The sequence below is a fragment of the Nyctereutes procyonoides genome, unplaced genomic scaffold (assembly GCF_905146905.1).
Source record: "Nyctereutes procyonoides isolate TBG_1078 unplaced genomic scaffold, NYPRO_anot_genome, whole genome shotgun sequence".
Taxonomy (NCBI): domain Eukaryota; kingdom Metazoa; phylum Chordata; class Mammalia; order Carnivora; family Canidae; genus Nyctereutes; species Nyctereutes procyonoides.
In genome coordinates this window covers 4,868,704-4,881,562 of record NW_026575141.1, presented here as the reverse complement: position 1 = coordinate 4,881,562, position 12,859 = coordinate 4,868,704, and the positions used below count along the sequence as shown (strand labels likewise).

The following is a 12,859-nucleotide window of genomic DNA, read 5'->3' as shown; positions in this document are numbered from 1 at the left end:
CAGACTAGCCTAGTAATCCTAAAGAAGAGGAAACTTAAGACCCAGAGAGGGAAAGTAATTTACCCAAGGTGATAAAACGAATCATTAACACAGCTGGATAGGAACCTAGCTTAGTGCTCTTTTCATGCCACCCTTTACAACCAAGAAAACATAGTCTTTGGTGAGCTGGAAAATGGCCTGGGCAAACTGTGTGTTTCCTATCCTAGGGGGAAGAGGTGGTACCAGAGACACCATGTGAAATCCTCTACCAGGGCATGCTCTACAGCCTCCCTCAGTACATGGTAAGGAAATAGCTGGGCCAGAGCTGCCCTTCTCTGCTCCAAGGAACAGACAGCTGAGAGCCATTTCAAACTGAGCTTTCCATTATTTGAGCTTGTTCTCATGAGGCAAAATATTCTCTAACACGTTAGAATTCTGAGCACTCCTCAGGGCTTCTCCAAGAAGAAGGAAGACTTAGCTGTACTTCCAAGTCCTTCTTTGGGAGGGGCAGAGAATAAGGTTGGGTCCATGCAGGATGTATTGGGGGCCCTCCTTCTAAGTTAGTACCCTAGTCCCTCTGAGACCATGGTCTGTCTTGTCCTAGATAGCCTCAGGCTGCGTGGTGAAGATGCTGATCGTCAGGGTTAGAGCTTCCTCTAAGGGATAGAGAAAGTGAGTTCATGCTTATATCTCTCACCTTATTTCTAGGCATTGCCCCTCTATTCTTTGCATCATCTTCTTTAGAAAGAACATTATTGAAGCAGAATAGCCTGTAAGCTTCCTTCTGGCTCCCTTAGCCTCACAGGCAGGCCTCTCAGGACTGGGCACCTGTTTACCCTTCTGGAGGCTGGGGAGATTTGATTATTGAGAATGAACATAGAAGAAGGCATTAAAACACTTCTTATAGGGCTGTTGAGGTGTGGAAAAATCGCCTTGTTGAATGGGATGGACAGAGATGGATCTCCTCATTTTCTACTTCCTAGATTGCTCTGCTTAAGATTCTGCTGGCCGCAGCCCCCACCTCCAAAGCAAAGACAGACTCTATCAATATCCTGGCAGATGTCCTGCCTGAGGAGATGCCGTGAGTGCTTCAACTGAGTTGGCTGCTGAATGCACTGTTTTGTCTACAGTGTCTCTCTAGTCCCTACCCTGCCTTGATAACACTCATAGGGATTGTATCCAAAGAGATCTTCTCTCCCCCATCAGTAGCTCCTTTGCACTGCAGTGCTCTCTGCTAGGTTCTTTTTAGCTCTAAACTGAGGGTCTGCAGAGCAACATCAGTGCCAGGGACTGGTTGCATAGGTATGTGGGGGGACATTGCCAAGGCATGAGCTTGCCAAAGGAGAAAGAAAAACAGAGAGAGCAAAGGAGCTTTTTTCTAGACAGACTCGAAGTAGGGACTCTGGGAGTTTCCCTAGCACAGAAGTTCAGATCTCCCAAGCTCTGGCTCTCCTGTATATGTTGTCTCTGACCCAAATACTTGGGTCCTTGTAGGCTTCTCTCTAAGGCTGCTCTGCACTGACTCCTCCTCTTCCCCAATGTAGCATTACTGTTCTCCAGAGCATGAAGTTGGGCATCGATGTGAACAGGCACAAGGAGATCATTGTAAAGAGTATCTCTGCCCTTCTCCTGCTCCTCCTCAAACACTTCAAACTGAACCATATCTACCAGGTGAGCAGCCAGCAGCATTTCTTCACAGGTCTCAGGTGTTCTCTAGGCCCTGTCTCACAAAGAGGGGGTGATGGGGCCTTTGTAGTCCAGTTGAATATCTTTCAGCCTTTTCTTGGTTCTCCTCAGGGAATTCATATACCTGTTGCACAAGCTTGAGTGGGGTTACGGAGTGGGATGTAAGGAACTGTTCTAGACAGGTGCAGATGTCTGTGTCCTTTGAACATTATCCAAGGGTTATGAGTAAGAATCCTTGGCTTCTTGGGAATGTGGCCAGCCAGCTTTGAAACAGCACAAGATAGGATTCAAGCATTACACACACACACAAAAAAAAAAAAAGTGGGGGAAAAGTGTGTTGAGAATTTTTCTAACATTTGAGGTATAATCCTGAATAAGGCACAGTTTGGGCTCTTAAGGGCTTTGAAGTCTTATAAAGGACATGGATATATAAATAGGTAACTATGGAATGATAAGTGCGTGATACAGATAAGCACTGGCTGGTTATCCTACCTGCTGTGGAGGTGAGGTGACTTCTAACCTGAGTCCTAAAGAAACAGGTTAGTCAGAATATGGGAGTCGTCAGGGAAGGAAGATAGGAAGCATTTCAAGCAGAAATGTTAATTTGTGAAAGTCCAGAGAAGAGAGAGTAAAGTACCTTTGGAAACTGATTAAATGTTCCTGGAGTTCTCCCTTGGGGGGGCGGGGGGGGAGATGGGGAAGGCCTGGTGATACATGGACCTAGAGAGGAAGGCAGAGAGCAGATCATAATACATATGATAGCACACAGTTATTGAGTACTTATAATGTGCCCGTTACTATTAAGTTCACGTGGGATCTCATTTAATTCTCTTAACCCTATGAGATAGGTTTTATTTTATCTCTGTTTTATAGATGAGGAAACAGAGCCTAAAAAAAGGTTAAGAAGCTGTTTCTCCATGAAGGCATTGTTTGCCATACTCAGGAGTTTGGACTTGGTACTGTGGGCCGTGCCAAGATATCAGGGAACCTGGGGGCAGGGGATAGATGGTCTCTTTGGTGAGAACGTGGGGAGGACAGGAGGCTCTTCATGATTGCTCAGTGTCTTTGCTCCATTTTCCTCCTAAGAAGTCAGAAAAAAGCCTCCTGCTAGAACAGCAGGTTCTCAGAATACTCAGAAGCTCCTGCAGGGTCTGTGTCCATGCAAGTTTACTATATAATCAGGATATTTCTCCACTCGAGTACATTCAGAGACATCTTTGGGTGTGTTATGGGTGTCCTGGGTGCTCACACTTCTTCTGCCAGTGTTTGTTGAGCAACAGCAGGGCTGGGAGGAGTAGAGGTGAGTGGGAGATAGTGTTCCTAGTAGAAAGAACAGAGAATCGTGGATATGTTTTTCTGTCTGCTTCTCTTGGTGGGCAGTATGTGGATCAACAGCCAGACAGGTGGGTGGTTTGATGGGCCTTGCCAATGTGTGTCAGTGTCAGTGAATCCCAACAAGGCTACAGACAATCTCAAACTGAAAAAGATTTTCTATAACTCCATAGTGGGTATGTATTGGCTGCTCCATCTGGAGCTTTGGAAAATACGCCAGGTCGGCTACTAGGGAGAAAATATTTGAGTAGCAGAGAGAAATGGGCAGCACAAGCTGACTCCTTCCAGGGGTAGAGGGCAGCTTGGCTGGCTGCCATGGCTACTTCTTGGTGATCAGGGAAAGCTAAGGGATTTAAAACAGCACAGTTTTCTGCTTTTTTCAGCCCAGTTTCTCTACTGTCCCAGCAGCTTGGGTTCCAGATCTGGAGGCAAACTCTCTATCTGATGCTCCTCAGTGCATCACAGGCAAATTCCAGGTGATACCACTCTAGGATACTATCCACTAGGTCTTCCCAGATACAAAACCCCATCCAAATTCAAAAGAACAAAATGGAGCCTCTATTTCTGGTGTTTAGCTCATCAAAGAGATCTTGGACTTATTCTCAGTGCAGTGTCTGTTGGCCGAAGGGCTCTTGTTGATTCATTCATTAAAATACTGATATTGTAAGTATAGGGATAATATAGTGAACCAGACAGACTTATGCTGGAGCCCACATTCCAGTGGTTCACTTGGTTACTATGTGCCATATCCATCCTGACTGAGTGATGCCAGCAGTTGCTGGGAGTAAGCTGCACCTGTTCCTGCTATGTCAATCATTGTTGAAACACTATGAGCCAGAGGTTTGGTATGGAAGACAACTCTCTCAGGGAGCCTTCCTTTCTTGTTGAGCTTAGGAACAAATATCACAGCAATTCCTTCTGTTTATTTGGAGTGGGATTTTCTTTCTGACTTGTTTATGTTTTGTGCTTTTGGTAAGGTGCTTGCAACATAACACACACTGCAGATTGTCCCCCTTTACGCAGGATGGACTGGCTGATGATGTTTCTCCCCGCTTCTCAGACAGGAGGACTGATAACACTAGTGGACAGTGGATATTCTTAGGAATGGATATTAGAGTTATACTTGCCTATCTTTTTTTTTTCATACGTACCTTCTATTCTCCCCCACATAAGCAGCCCTTTTTGCTTTTATCTTTTAACTCAGTTTGAATATGTATCACAACATTTGGTATTTGCCAACTGCATTCCGTTGATCCTGAAGTTCTTCAATCAAAATATCTTGTCTTACATCACTGCCAAAAACAGGTATGGACTTTGGACAGGTTTATTTCAGAGATCTGTTTTGGGATGGGTTGAGAAATATAAATCATCTCTGAGACTTTCAGATCTCCTTGTGTCCCTAGGCCCTTCTATCTTAGAGCTGTCATTGTCAAACTTCATTTCCTTGAAGTGTTAGTTGATGGGATGTGTGGTTTGGTCTCTTCACAGAGGTATTTATATTTTAATGGTTTTGAAAACTGAAAAATTCACAACTCAAGTAAATAAACTGCAACAATGAAATTTTAACCCTATGGCAGAAGGATCCAGAAGATTTTTTTTTTTTTTTTTTGTGAAACAGCCCTCTTATCTGGCCAGCCCTGATCTTAGTATAAATCATAAGTTGAATCAATTATGTTACTTTGTAAACTAGTGTCCTACCAAATTTGTAACTAAAGGTAAATAACAGATCCTTACTTCGATCAATTTGTAATAAAGCAAATATATGGTATTTTATTTAATCACTTTAGTAGTGGTAAGAGATATTACAACAAATTTTATTCTCATTTCACCAATTAGGAAACAAATCCAGGGAGGTTAATTGACTTGCTCAAGACTAACATGCTAGTGAGACCACTTAAGTAAGCAGCAGAGTCAGGATCAAAACACAGATTGTTTTCTGGTCACAATTGCTATAAATACAAATTACTTTCCACTCCTCCAGCCAAGTGGGGACTTGGGGAGTTACAAAGTAAATCCTTATTCTTTAGTTTGCTACTTCCACAAGAATTAGAAGCATGTTAATTAGAGTTTACCAGGGGCAGAGTTCCTATAGTAGAAGTAAGAAGGCTCATCTGATTACTTGGGGTGACTGGAGGAGCTCAGGGGATAGTGCCTCACCAGTCTTGTCAGTACTGCCTGAAAGTCACCATGGAGAGGTAGCCTACTTATATGTAGTTTAAAATACACAGAGGTGGGATGCCTGGGTGGCTTCACAGTTGAGTGTCTATCTTTGGCTCAGGGCATGATCCCGGGGTTCCAGGATTGAGTCCCACATCGGGCTCCCTGTGAGGGGTCTGCTTCTCCCTCTGCCTATGTTTCTGCCTCTCTCTCTGTCTCTCATGAATAAATAAATAAAATCTTTTTTTAAAAATTGAGTAAAATACACAGGGGTTAGGGGGAAAATAAAATTAAAAACAAATAAAATAAAATATACAGAGACATTTGGGTGGCTCGGTTGAGCATCCAACTCTTGATTTCAGCTCACGTCATGAGCTCAGGGTCAGGGCATCGAGCCCTGCATCAGGTTCCTCACTGAATGGGGAGTCTGATGGAGATTTTTTCTCTTCCTCTCTCTCTCTCTGTCCCCCAGGGACATAAATAAATCTAAAGATTTATTTACTTATTTGAGAGAGAGAGAGCACAAGCAGGGTGGAGGGGCAGAGGGGAGAGAGAAGCTGGTCCCAGGTGAGCAGGGAACCCCATGTCAGGCTCGATCCCAGCACCCTGGGATCATGACCTGAGCTGAAGGCAGATGCTTACCCAACTGAGCCACCTAGGTGTCCCTAAATAAATAAATCTTAAAAAAAATAAAATAGACATACACATATGGAATCTGAAGTTATGAGACCTGCCATTTGTTACATAATCTTAAGTAAGGAAACTTTGGTTTTTTTGAGCCACAGTATTTTCATGTTTGTTTGTTTGTTTTTTTAAGATTTTATTTATTTATTAATGAGAGAGAGAGAGAGAGATTGAGTAGAGACAGAGGCAGAGGAAGGAGCAGGCCCCATGCAGGGAGCCTGACATGGGACTCAATCCTGGGTCTCCAGGATCATGCCCTGGGCTGAAGGCGGTGCCAAACTGCTGAGCCACCAGGGCTGCCCATATTTTCATCTTAAAATTAAAATAATACATTCCCTGATTATATCAGAGTTTTTATATATGTATCAGTTAAGATAAACATACGTGAGTCCTATTCCACATTTCCAGTTAGAGATCCACCCTGGATCAATCAAGTATGGCTGGGGTTCAGGAAATAAATACCCACCCTCCACCCTGGTCCTGGAAGGGGAGGGGCAAAGAATCTGATAGGTGTCCATCTGGTTCCATTTGGAATTAGAAGAGTGGTAGTGCCAGACTACATCACTTACTAAGTTTGGCCTAGATAAGATAGTCATCTTCTGTACCACTTATAAGCTTTACTGTTGCGTGATCCCTGAGAGCTTGAAACACCCATCACCCCTTATTGCACCTTTTCCTCATGGTTCTTACAATCTAGATAGATATTCTAGAAACATGTAACTTTATTTTTTGCCCCCTTAGGCTAGAATTCAGTTCACGGAGGATGGAACAAATCCATCTTTGATTTCCCACCCCCATTTCCTGGTTGCCAGCACCTACTTTGCCATGGGCTTTGTCTGTGGGTGGTGGGTAGATAAGTGAATAAGCCAGCCAGGAATGTTTATCATAATGGAGCAGTTAAGTATAGAACTGGCAACCCTGGGAGAATCTAGTAGAGTGAATTAAGATGATGAGCAATGTTATAGATATATCCAATGCCCTTGTTTCTCCTACCTTGGTTCCCCTAGGTCATCATTGTGGATTTCTTGGACAAAGGTAAACATTTCTAGGTAAACAAATTGTTGCCTTTTGCTTGGATAGAGTTTTGACTTTCGAAACGTAGAGACAGGTCCAAGAAACCCCATACTCCTCTTTATGGCCCCTGCTTTGCCAACATCCTTTATCCATTTCCAACTGTACTAGTTCAGATAGATTGGTTATAAAACTTATGGAATGTCAGAACCAGAAGGAGCATTAGATATTAGCTAAATTCTGCATTGTACCAATGAAGAAGAGAGAAAAGGAAAGGAAGAACTATAATTTTAAGTAAACTATGTGCTTGTCATAATGCAGTGCCTCATTTCCCCTACCTACTCATGCTGCTTCCCTGGGCTCACTGCAGAGCCTCTAGCTCCCTTGTAGTCCTGCACTGTCACTTCTGGGGGCAAATGCTATTACCAATCTTTTTTTTGAGAGAGAGAGAGACTGTACATGAGCACAAGTTGTTGAGGGGGGCGGACAAAGGGAGAAAGAGAATATCTTAAGCAGATTCCATGCCCAGTGCAGATCCTGACATGGGGCTGGATCTCATGATCCTGAGATCATGACCTGAGGCAAGATCAAGTTGGATGCTTAACTGACTGAACCACCCAGGTGCCCTAATGCTATCACCATTCTTGAGCTACTAGATTGGCCCTGCCGCAGGAAGCTGCCTGTTTTAAGCTTCCTTCAAGAATGCCTTCCATGGGGCAGCCTGGGTGGCTCAGCAGTTTAGCGCTGCCTTCAGCCCAGGGCATAATCCTGGGGACCCAGGATCGAGTCCCACATTGGGCTCCCTGCATGGAGCCTGCATCTCCCTCTGCCTGTGTCTCTGTTTCTCTCTCTCTCTCTCTCAAATAAATAAATTAAATCTTAAAAAAAAAAAAAAAGAATGCCTTCCGTGATCACTTCCCAGAGTTCCTGACTTTCAGAAGCATCTGGTCAAGAATATAGGAGAGGTCTTCATTTCATCCTCATGTCCACAGATTGTTACTAAGTGGGTTAAGTTTGGGCAGCATCTCTGGGAACACAGTTCACACATATACACAAGCATACACTTAAATGCAAAAACAGAAATGCACACATGTCCCTACTCTTTAAAGAAGAGAGGAGAAAGGTGGCTATACCAGAGGCTTTCTTGCTGCTTTCTTTGCATCTGCCAGATAGGGCCTAGCCTGGAGGAACTCAGTGGGTTCCTCTCATGACTATGAGGAGAGGAGACTGGAGCTGGAGTTGCCTGGCACACAACCCTCAGTTTCAGCTGAGGTCACTAAGCAATCTGGGAGATAGATGGGGCCTGCTAGAGAGAAGGAATTCCTACCATTTCAGATACTGCCATTTTCTGCCATTGCTATTTCCCTAAAGCCTGTCCCTTTCTCTCCATTTTGCAGCATCTCAGTCCTGGATTATCCTTGCTGTACCATCCAGGATTTGCCGGAGCTTACTACAGAGAGTCTGGTAAGCAGAGGGGGATTTGGTAGCTTTTGAAACTGCCAGGTGGCAGAGGCTGGTATTTGCTCTTCCATTCCTTCTCCAGCCCCATAATGCCCTGGTTTGGGAGTTTCAGATCAGTAAAGGAATATTGGCAAGAGCACAGAGGCAGTGGGGGTTTAGAGCTGCTGACCCAGTTGAGAAAAATTTGGAAAAACTGAGCATAGCAATTTGCAGAGAAGAGAAAAGGGTGAGTGACAAACACTAAGGAGAAGAGAGAATTTAGAAAGTTAATGGGACTGAAATTGAATGTGAACATCTGTGCTAAATGGCATGGGAAACTCTGCTGGTCTATTCCAAACAATGATCTGTCTCCTTTCCACTATGCAATAGGCTATTCACTTTCCTTTTTCTTTTCTTTCTTTTTTTTTTTTTTTTTTTTTAGATTTTATTTATTTATTCATGAGAGACACACACACAGAGAGAGGCAGAGACACAGGGAGAGGGAGAAGCAGGCTTCATGCAAGGAGCCCGATGTGGGACTTGATCTCGGATCCTGGAATCATGCTCTGAGCCAAAGGCAGATGCTCAACCACTGAGCCACCCAGGCGTCCCTCACTTTCCTTTTTCATATAGATTATAAAACCCAGGAGTGTGGGATGCCTGAGTGGTTTAGTGATTGAGCGTCTGCCTTCAGCTCACGGCATGATCCCAGGGTCTAGGGATTGAGTCCCACATCAGGCTCCCTGCAGGAAGCCCGCTTCTCCCTCTGCCTATGTCTCTGCTCTCTCTGTGTGTCTCTCATGAATAAATAAATAAAATCTTAAAAAACAAAAACAAAAAAAACAGGAATGTGTACTTCAGAAAATACCTTGCCTAGGTCTCTCTAAGCCAAAAGTTGGTAAAGCCTCAGCAGAATGACCCAGAAATGTCTTCATCCTGGAAACAACTTTAGGCAAGTCAGAAAAGTCCCTCAGAGTTTGAATTTCACGAAACCAACTGATAAACAGCATATTGAAGATTAACTGTCTGCCTTGTGTAGATATACCTCCTCAGATATGCTAAGTCCATACCCTCACCCTGTTGCATTTACTTGGTTTATATCTGTTTCTCCGTTTGACTGAAAACTTGAAGGAAGAGATGTTTTCCTCTTCATTTTTATATCCCGGGAGTCTAGCACTATGTTTGGTACATGAAAGGAACTCAACTGCTGAATGATTGGATGGTAGCACCCATGTGTCCCACAACCCTTTGTCCCCCAACTTTAATACCTGCAAAATGTTGCATCAGGAAACTGTATTATGCACAAATAGAATGATACCTTCTGTGGTACAGGTTTTACAGAACCATAGGATTCTTGGCTGGAGATCCATTTAGCCCAATCCTCTATTTCAAAGATGAGAAACCAGAAGGCTCAGTGAATGAATGACTTGTCATGGTCTCCTCATAAATGATACATCTAGAATTAAAGAAAGACCCATGTTCTAAGATAATAAGTCTAGCGCCCTTTTTATTTTATTTTATTTTATTTTATTTTATTTTATTTTATTTTATTTTTGTTTAAAATATTTTATTTATTCATGAGAAAATAGAAAGAGAGAGAGGCAGAGACATAGGCAGAAAGAGAAACAGGCTCCATGCAGGGAACCTAATATGGGACTTGATCCCGGGACTCCAGGACCACACCCTGGGCCAAAGGCAGATGCTCAACTGCTGAGCCACCCAGGCATCTCATTTAGCACACTTTATAGCATCAGGGCAGAGATTTTCTGTCTCACTTAGGGAGCTTCTTAACCCTATAGAGAGAAGCATTAAATTATGTAATAACCCTATTTATGCACGTTATTCAATCTTTAAAATAACTGTATTAGCTTGGTATTACTGTTTTATACATAGAGAAGTTAACTGCCAAAACCTTACAGTTGAAAGCAGTAGAGCCAAGGTGGAGACTTAACATCCCTGCCATTCAGAGGTAGAATGAAGAATACACTTCCTCACATCAAACAATGGTAAACAGCATTAAAATGCTAGTATTAGGTATTTCAAAACATAAAGTCACTTTTATGGCTGAAATCTATTTCTTGATACAATATGTTCTCTTTTCCAAATCCCATATGTAGGAAATTGATGTGAATTATACTGTAAAATCTCTTCTGATTGGCCTCTTGGGAAATGAGCATAAAATTACTGAAATAATTGTTATGCCTCTGAGAAGATTTTATTGTTATCCACAAGCAGGTGAAAGCACATACCTATTCTAAATAAACCAATTCATGCTAGGTATTCCCCTCTCCTTTCTATGAAGCAACAGTGGCACCTGGTGGTTTCATTTGGTAACCACAAATTTTGGGGGTTTTTTGCTCAAATTTACGGTATGAATGTTTTCCCTGAGCCTAATCATGGGCTTAACTAGCAAGTTACTCCACATAGGTCCTCAATATAATGGTTTGTTTCTCTAAAAAAATACTCAGACATACTAGTGTTTATATGATTAAAGATTTATCTCTTTTCCAGGCTCAGTGAATTAATTGTAAACAGAAAATATACTGGCTTTTATAGATGTGGAGGATTTTCTTTAAATAATATTTCAATTTTTTTCCCTGGTTACAAAATCAGTACATACTATTGCAGAAAATTGGATAAATACAGAAAAATATGGGCAAGAAAACAAAAATACCTTAATTATACTACCTACTTGTTGAGGTGACTGGGTGGCTCAGTTGGTTAAAGCATCTGCCTTCAGCTCAGGTCTGTCTAGCCCTGAGTCAGGCTCCATGCTCAGCTCCCTCTCCCTCTCCCCACTCATGCTTTTTTTCCCTCTTCCTCTCTCTCTCTCTCTCTCTCTCTCTCAGTTAAATAAATAAAATCTTTTAAAAAAATAAAATAAAATAAAAAATTATACTACCTATATGTAACTACTGTTAATATTTTCCTTCAGTTACTATATATATGTACATACTAATTCATATATATATATATATACACACTTTTTTAAGAAAATAAGTACTTTGTGTTTCAATTTACATAATAAAATTTAAATGTTTATAATATGACTTTGGACATATTTCAGAACATGATTTTTTATTTATTTTTTTAAGATTTTATTTATTTATTTATCTATTTATTTATTTATTTATTTATTTATTTATTTATTCATGAGAGACACACAGAGAGAGAGAGAGAGAGAGAGAGAGAGAGAGAGAGGCAGAGACACAGGCAGAGGGAGAAGCAGGCTCCATGCAGGGAGCCTGACGCGGGACTCGATCCCGGGTCTCCAGGATCAGGCCCTGGACTGAAGGTGGTGCTAAACCGCTGAGCCACCAGGGGTCCCAGAGAACATGATTTTTAATAGCCACACATGATATTCTATTCCTTCAAGGATTCAGCAAAGTGGCAGGAGCATGGAATGTTTCTTTGTGTTCCTCAATTTCTTTAATGAATGTTGTATAGTTTTCTGAGTACAGATCCTTTGCCTCTTTGGTTAGGTTTATTCCAAGGCCTTATGGTTTTTGGTACAATTATAAATGGGATTGACTCCTTAATTTCTCTTTCTTCTGTCTTACTGTCAGTGTATAGAAATGCAACTGATTTCTGTGCATTGATTTTATATCCTGCCACTTTGTTGAATCCTTGTATGAGTTCTAGCAATTTTGGGTGGAGGCTTTGGCTTTTCCATAGAGTATCATATCATCTGCAAAGAAGGATAGTTTGACTTCATTGCTGTTACAAATGCCTTTTATCTCTTTTGGTTGTTTGATTGCTGAGGCTAGGACTTCTAGTACTATCTTGAAAACAGTGGTAATAGCAGACATCCCTGCCATGTTCCTGACTCTAGGAGAAAAGCTCTGTTTTTATGCATTTGACAGAGTACAGCATCCTTTCTTGATTAAAACTCTTCTTCACAGTGTAGGAATAGGGGGAACATACCTCAATATCATAAAAGCCATATATGAAAAGCCCACAGCGAATAACACTTTGTTTTGTTTTTAGTTATTTGTTTGTTTGTTTGTTTACATATCTCTACCCCCAACATGGGGCTGGAACTTACAACCCTAAGATCAAGAGTCGCACACTCTTCCCAACTGAGTCAGCCAGGTGCCCTTAGTAGCACTTCTTTAAAGGCTCAGTCTGATCATAGGCTGACCAGACTCAGAAGACTTTTAAAACGGAGCCGCTTTAAACCAAGAAACCTCACTATTTTTTGTTGTTTCTGGAAACTGTTATCTTCTGCTTGTTTGAAATAACCATTAAAATAGGACATAAGAAAGAGCTTCTTTACCATTAGGTCAGAAACTGAGAAAGCAGGGGATCAAATCAAATTTTCTCTCAGAAATCATCTTCTCTGTTAGGATTCCAAAAGTGCAACAGAAGATGAACAGTAAATAAAGACAGAATGTCAGGACACCTGGGTGCTCAGTGGTTGAGCATCTCACTTTGACTCAGATCATGATCTTGGAGTCCTGGGATCAAGTTCTACATTGAGTTACCTGCATGGAGCCTGCTTCTCCCTCTGCTTGTGTTTCTGCCCCTCTGTGTCTCTCATGAATAAATAAAATCTTAAAAAAAAAAAAAA

At 41.9% G+C, this 12,859-nt stretch overlaps 1 protein-coding gene across 1 annotated transcript in view; it reads left to right on the top strand.

The window, feature by feature from the left end:
* STRIP2 (striatin interacting protein 2) overlaps positions 1-12,859 on the top strand; it is a 48,459-nt gene that overhangs the window by 22,405 nt on the left and 13,195 nt on the right. The window contains exons 14-18 of the mRNA XM_055307561.1: positions 207-281; positions 963-1,060; positions 1,524-1,650; positions 4,202-4,302; positions 8,247-8,313. Coding sequence (XP_055163536.1) covers positions 207-281; positions 963-1,060; positions 1,524-1,650; positions 4,202-4,302; positions 8,247-8,313 — 468 coding nt within the window. The remainder of the gene's footprint in view (positions 1-206; positions 282-962; positions 1,061-1,523; positions 1,651-4,201; positions 4,303-8,246; positions 8,314-12,859) is intronic.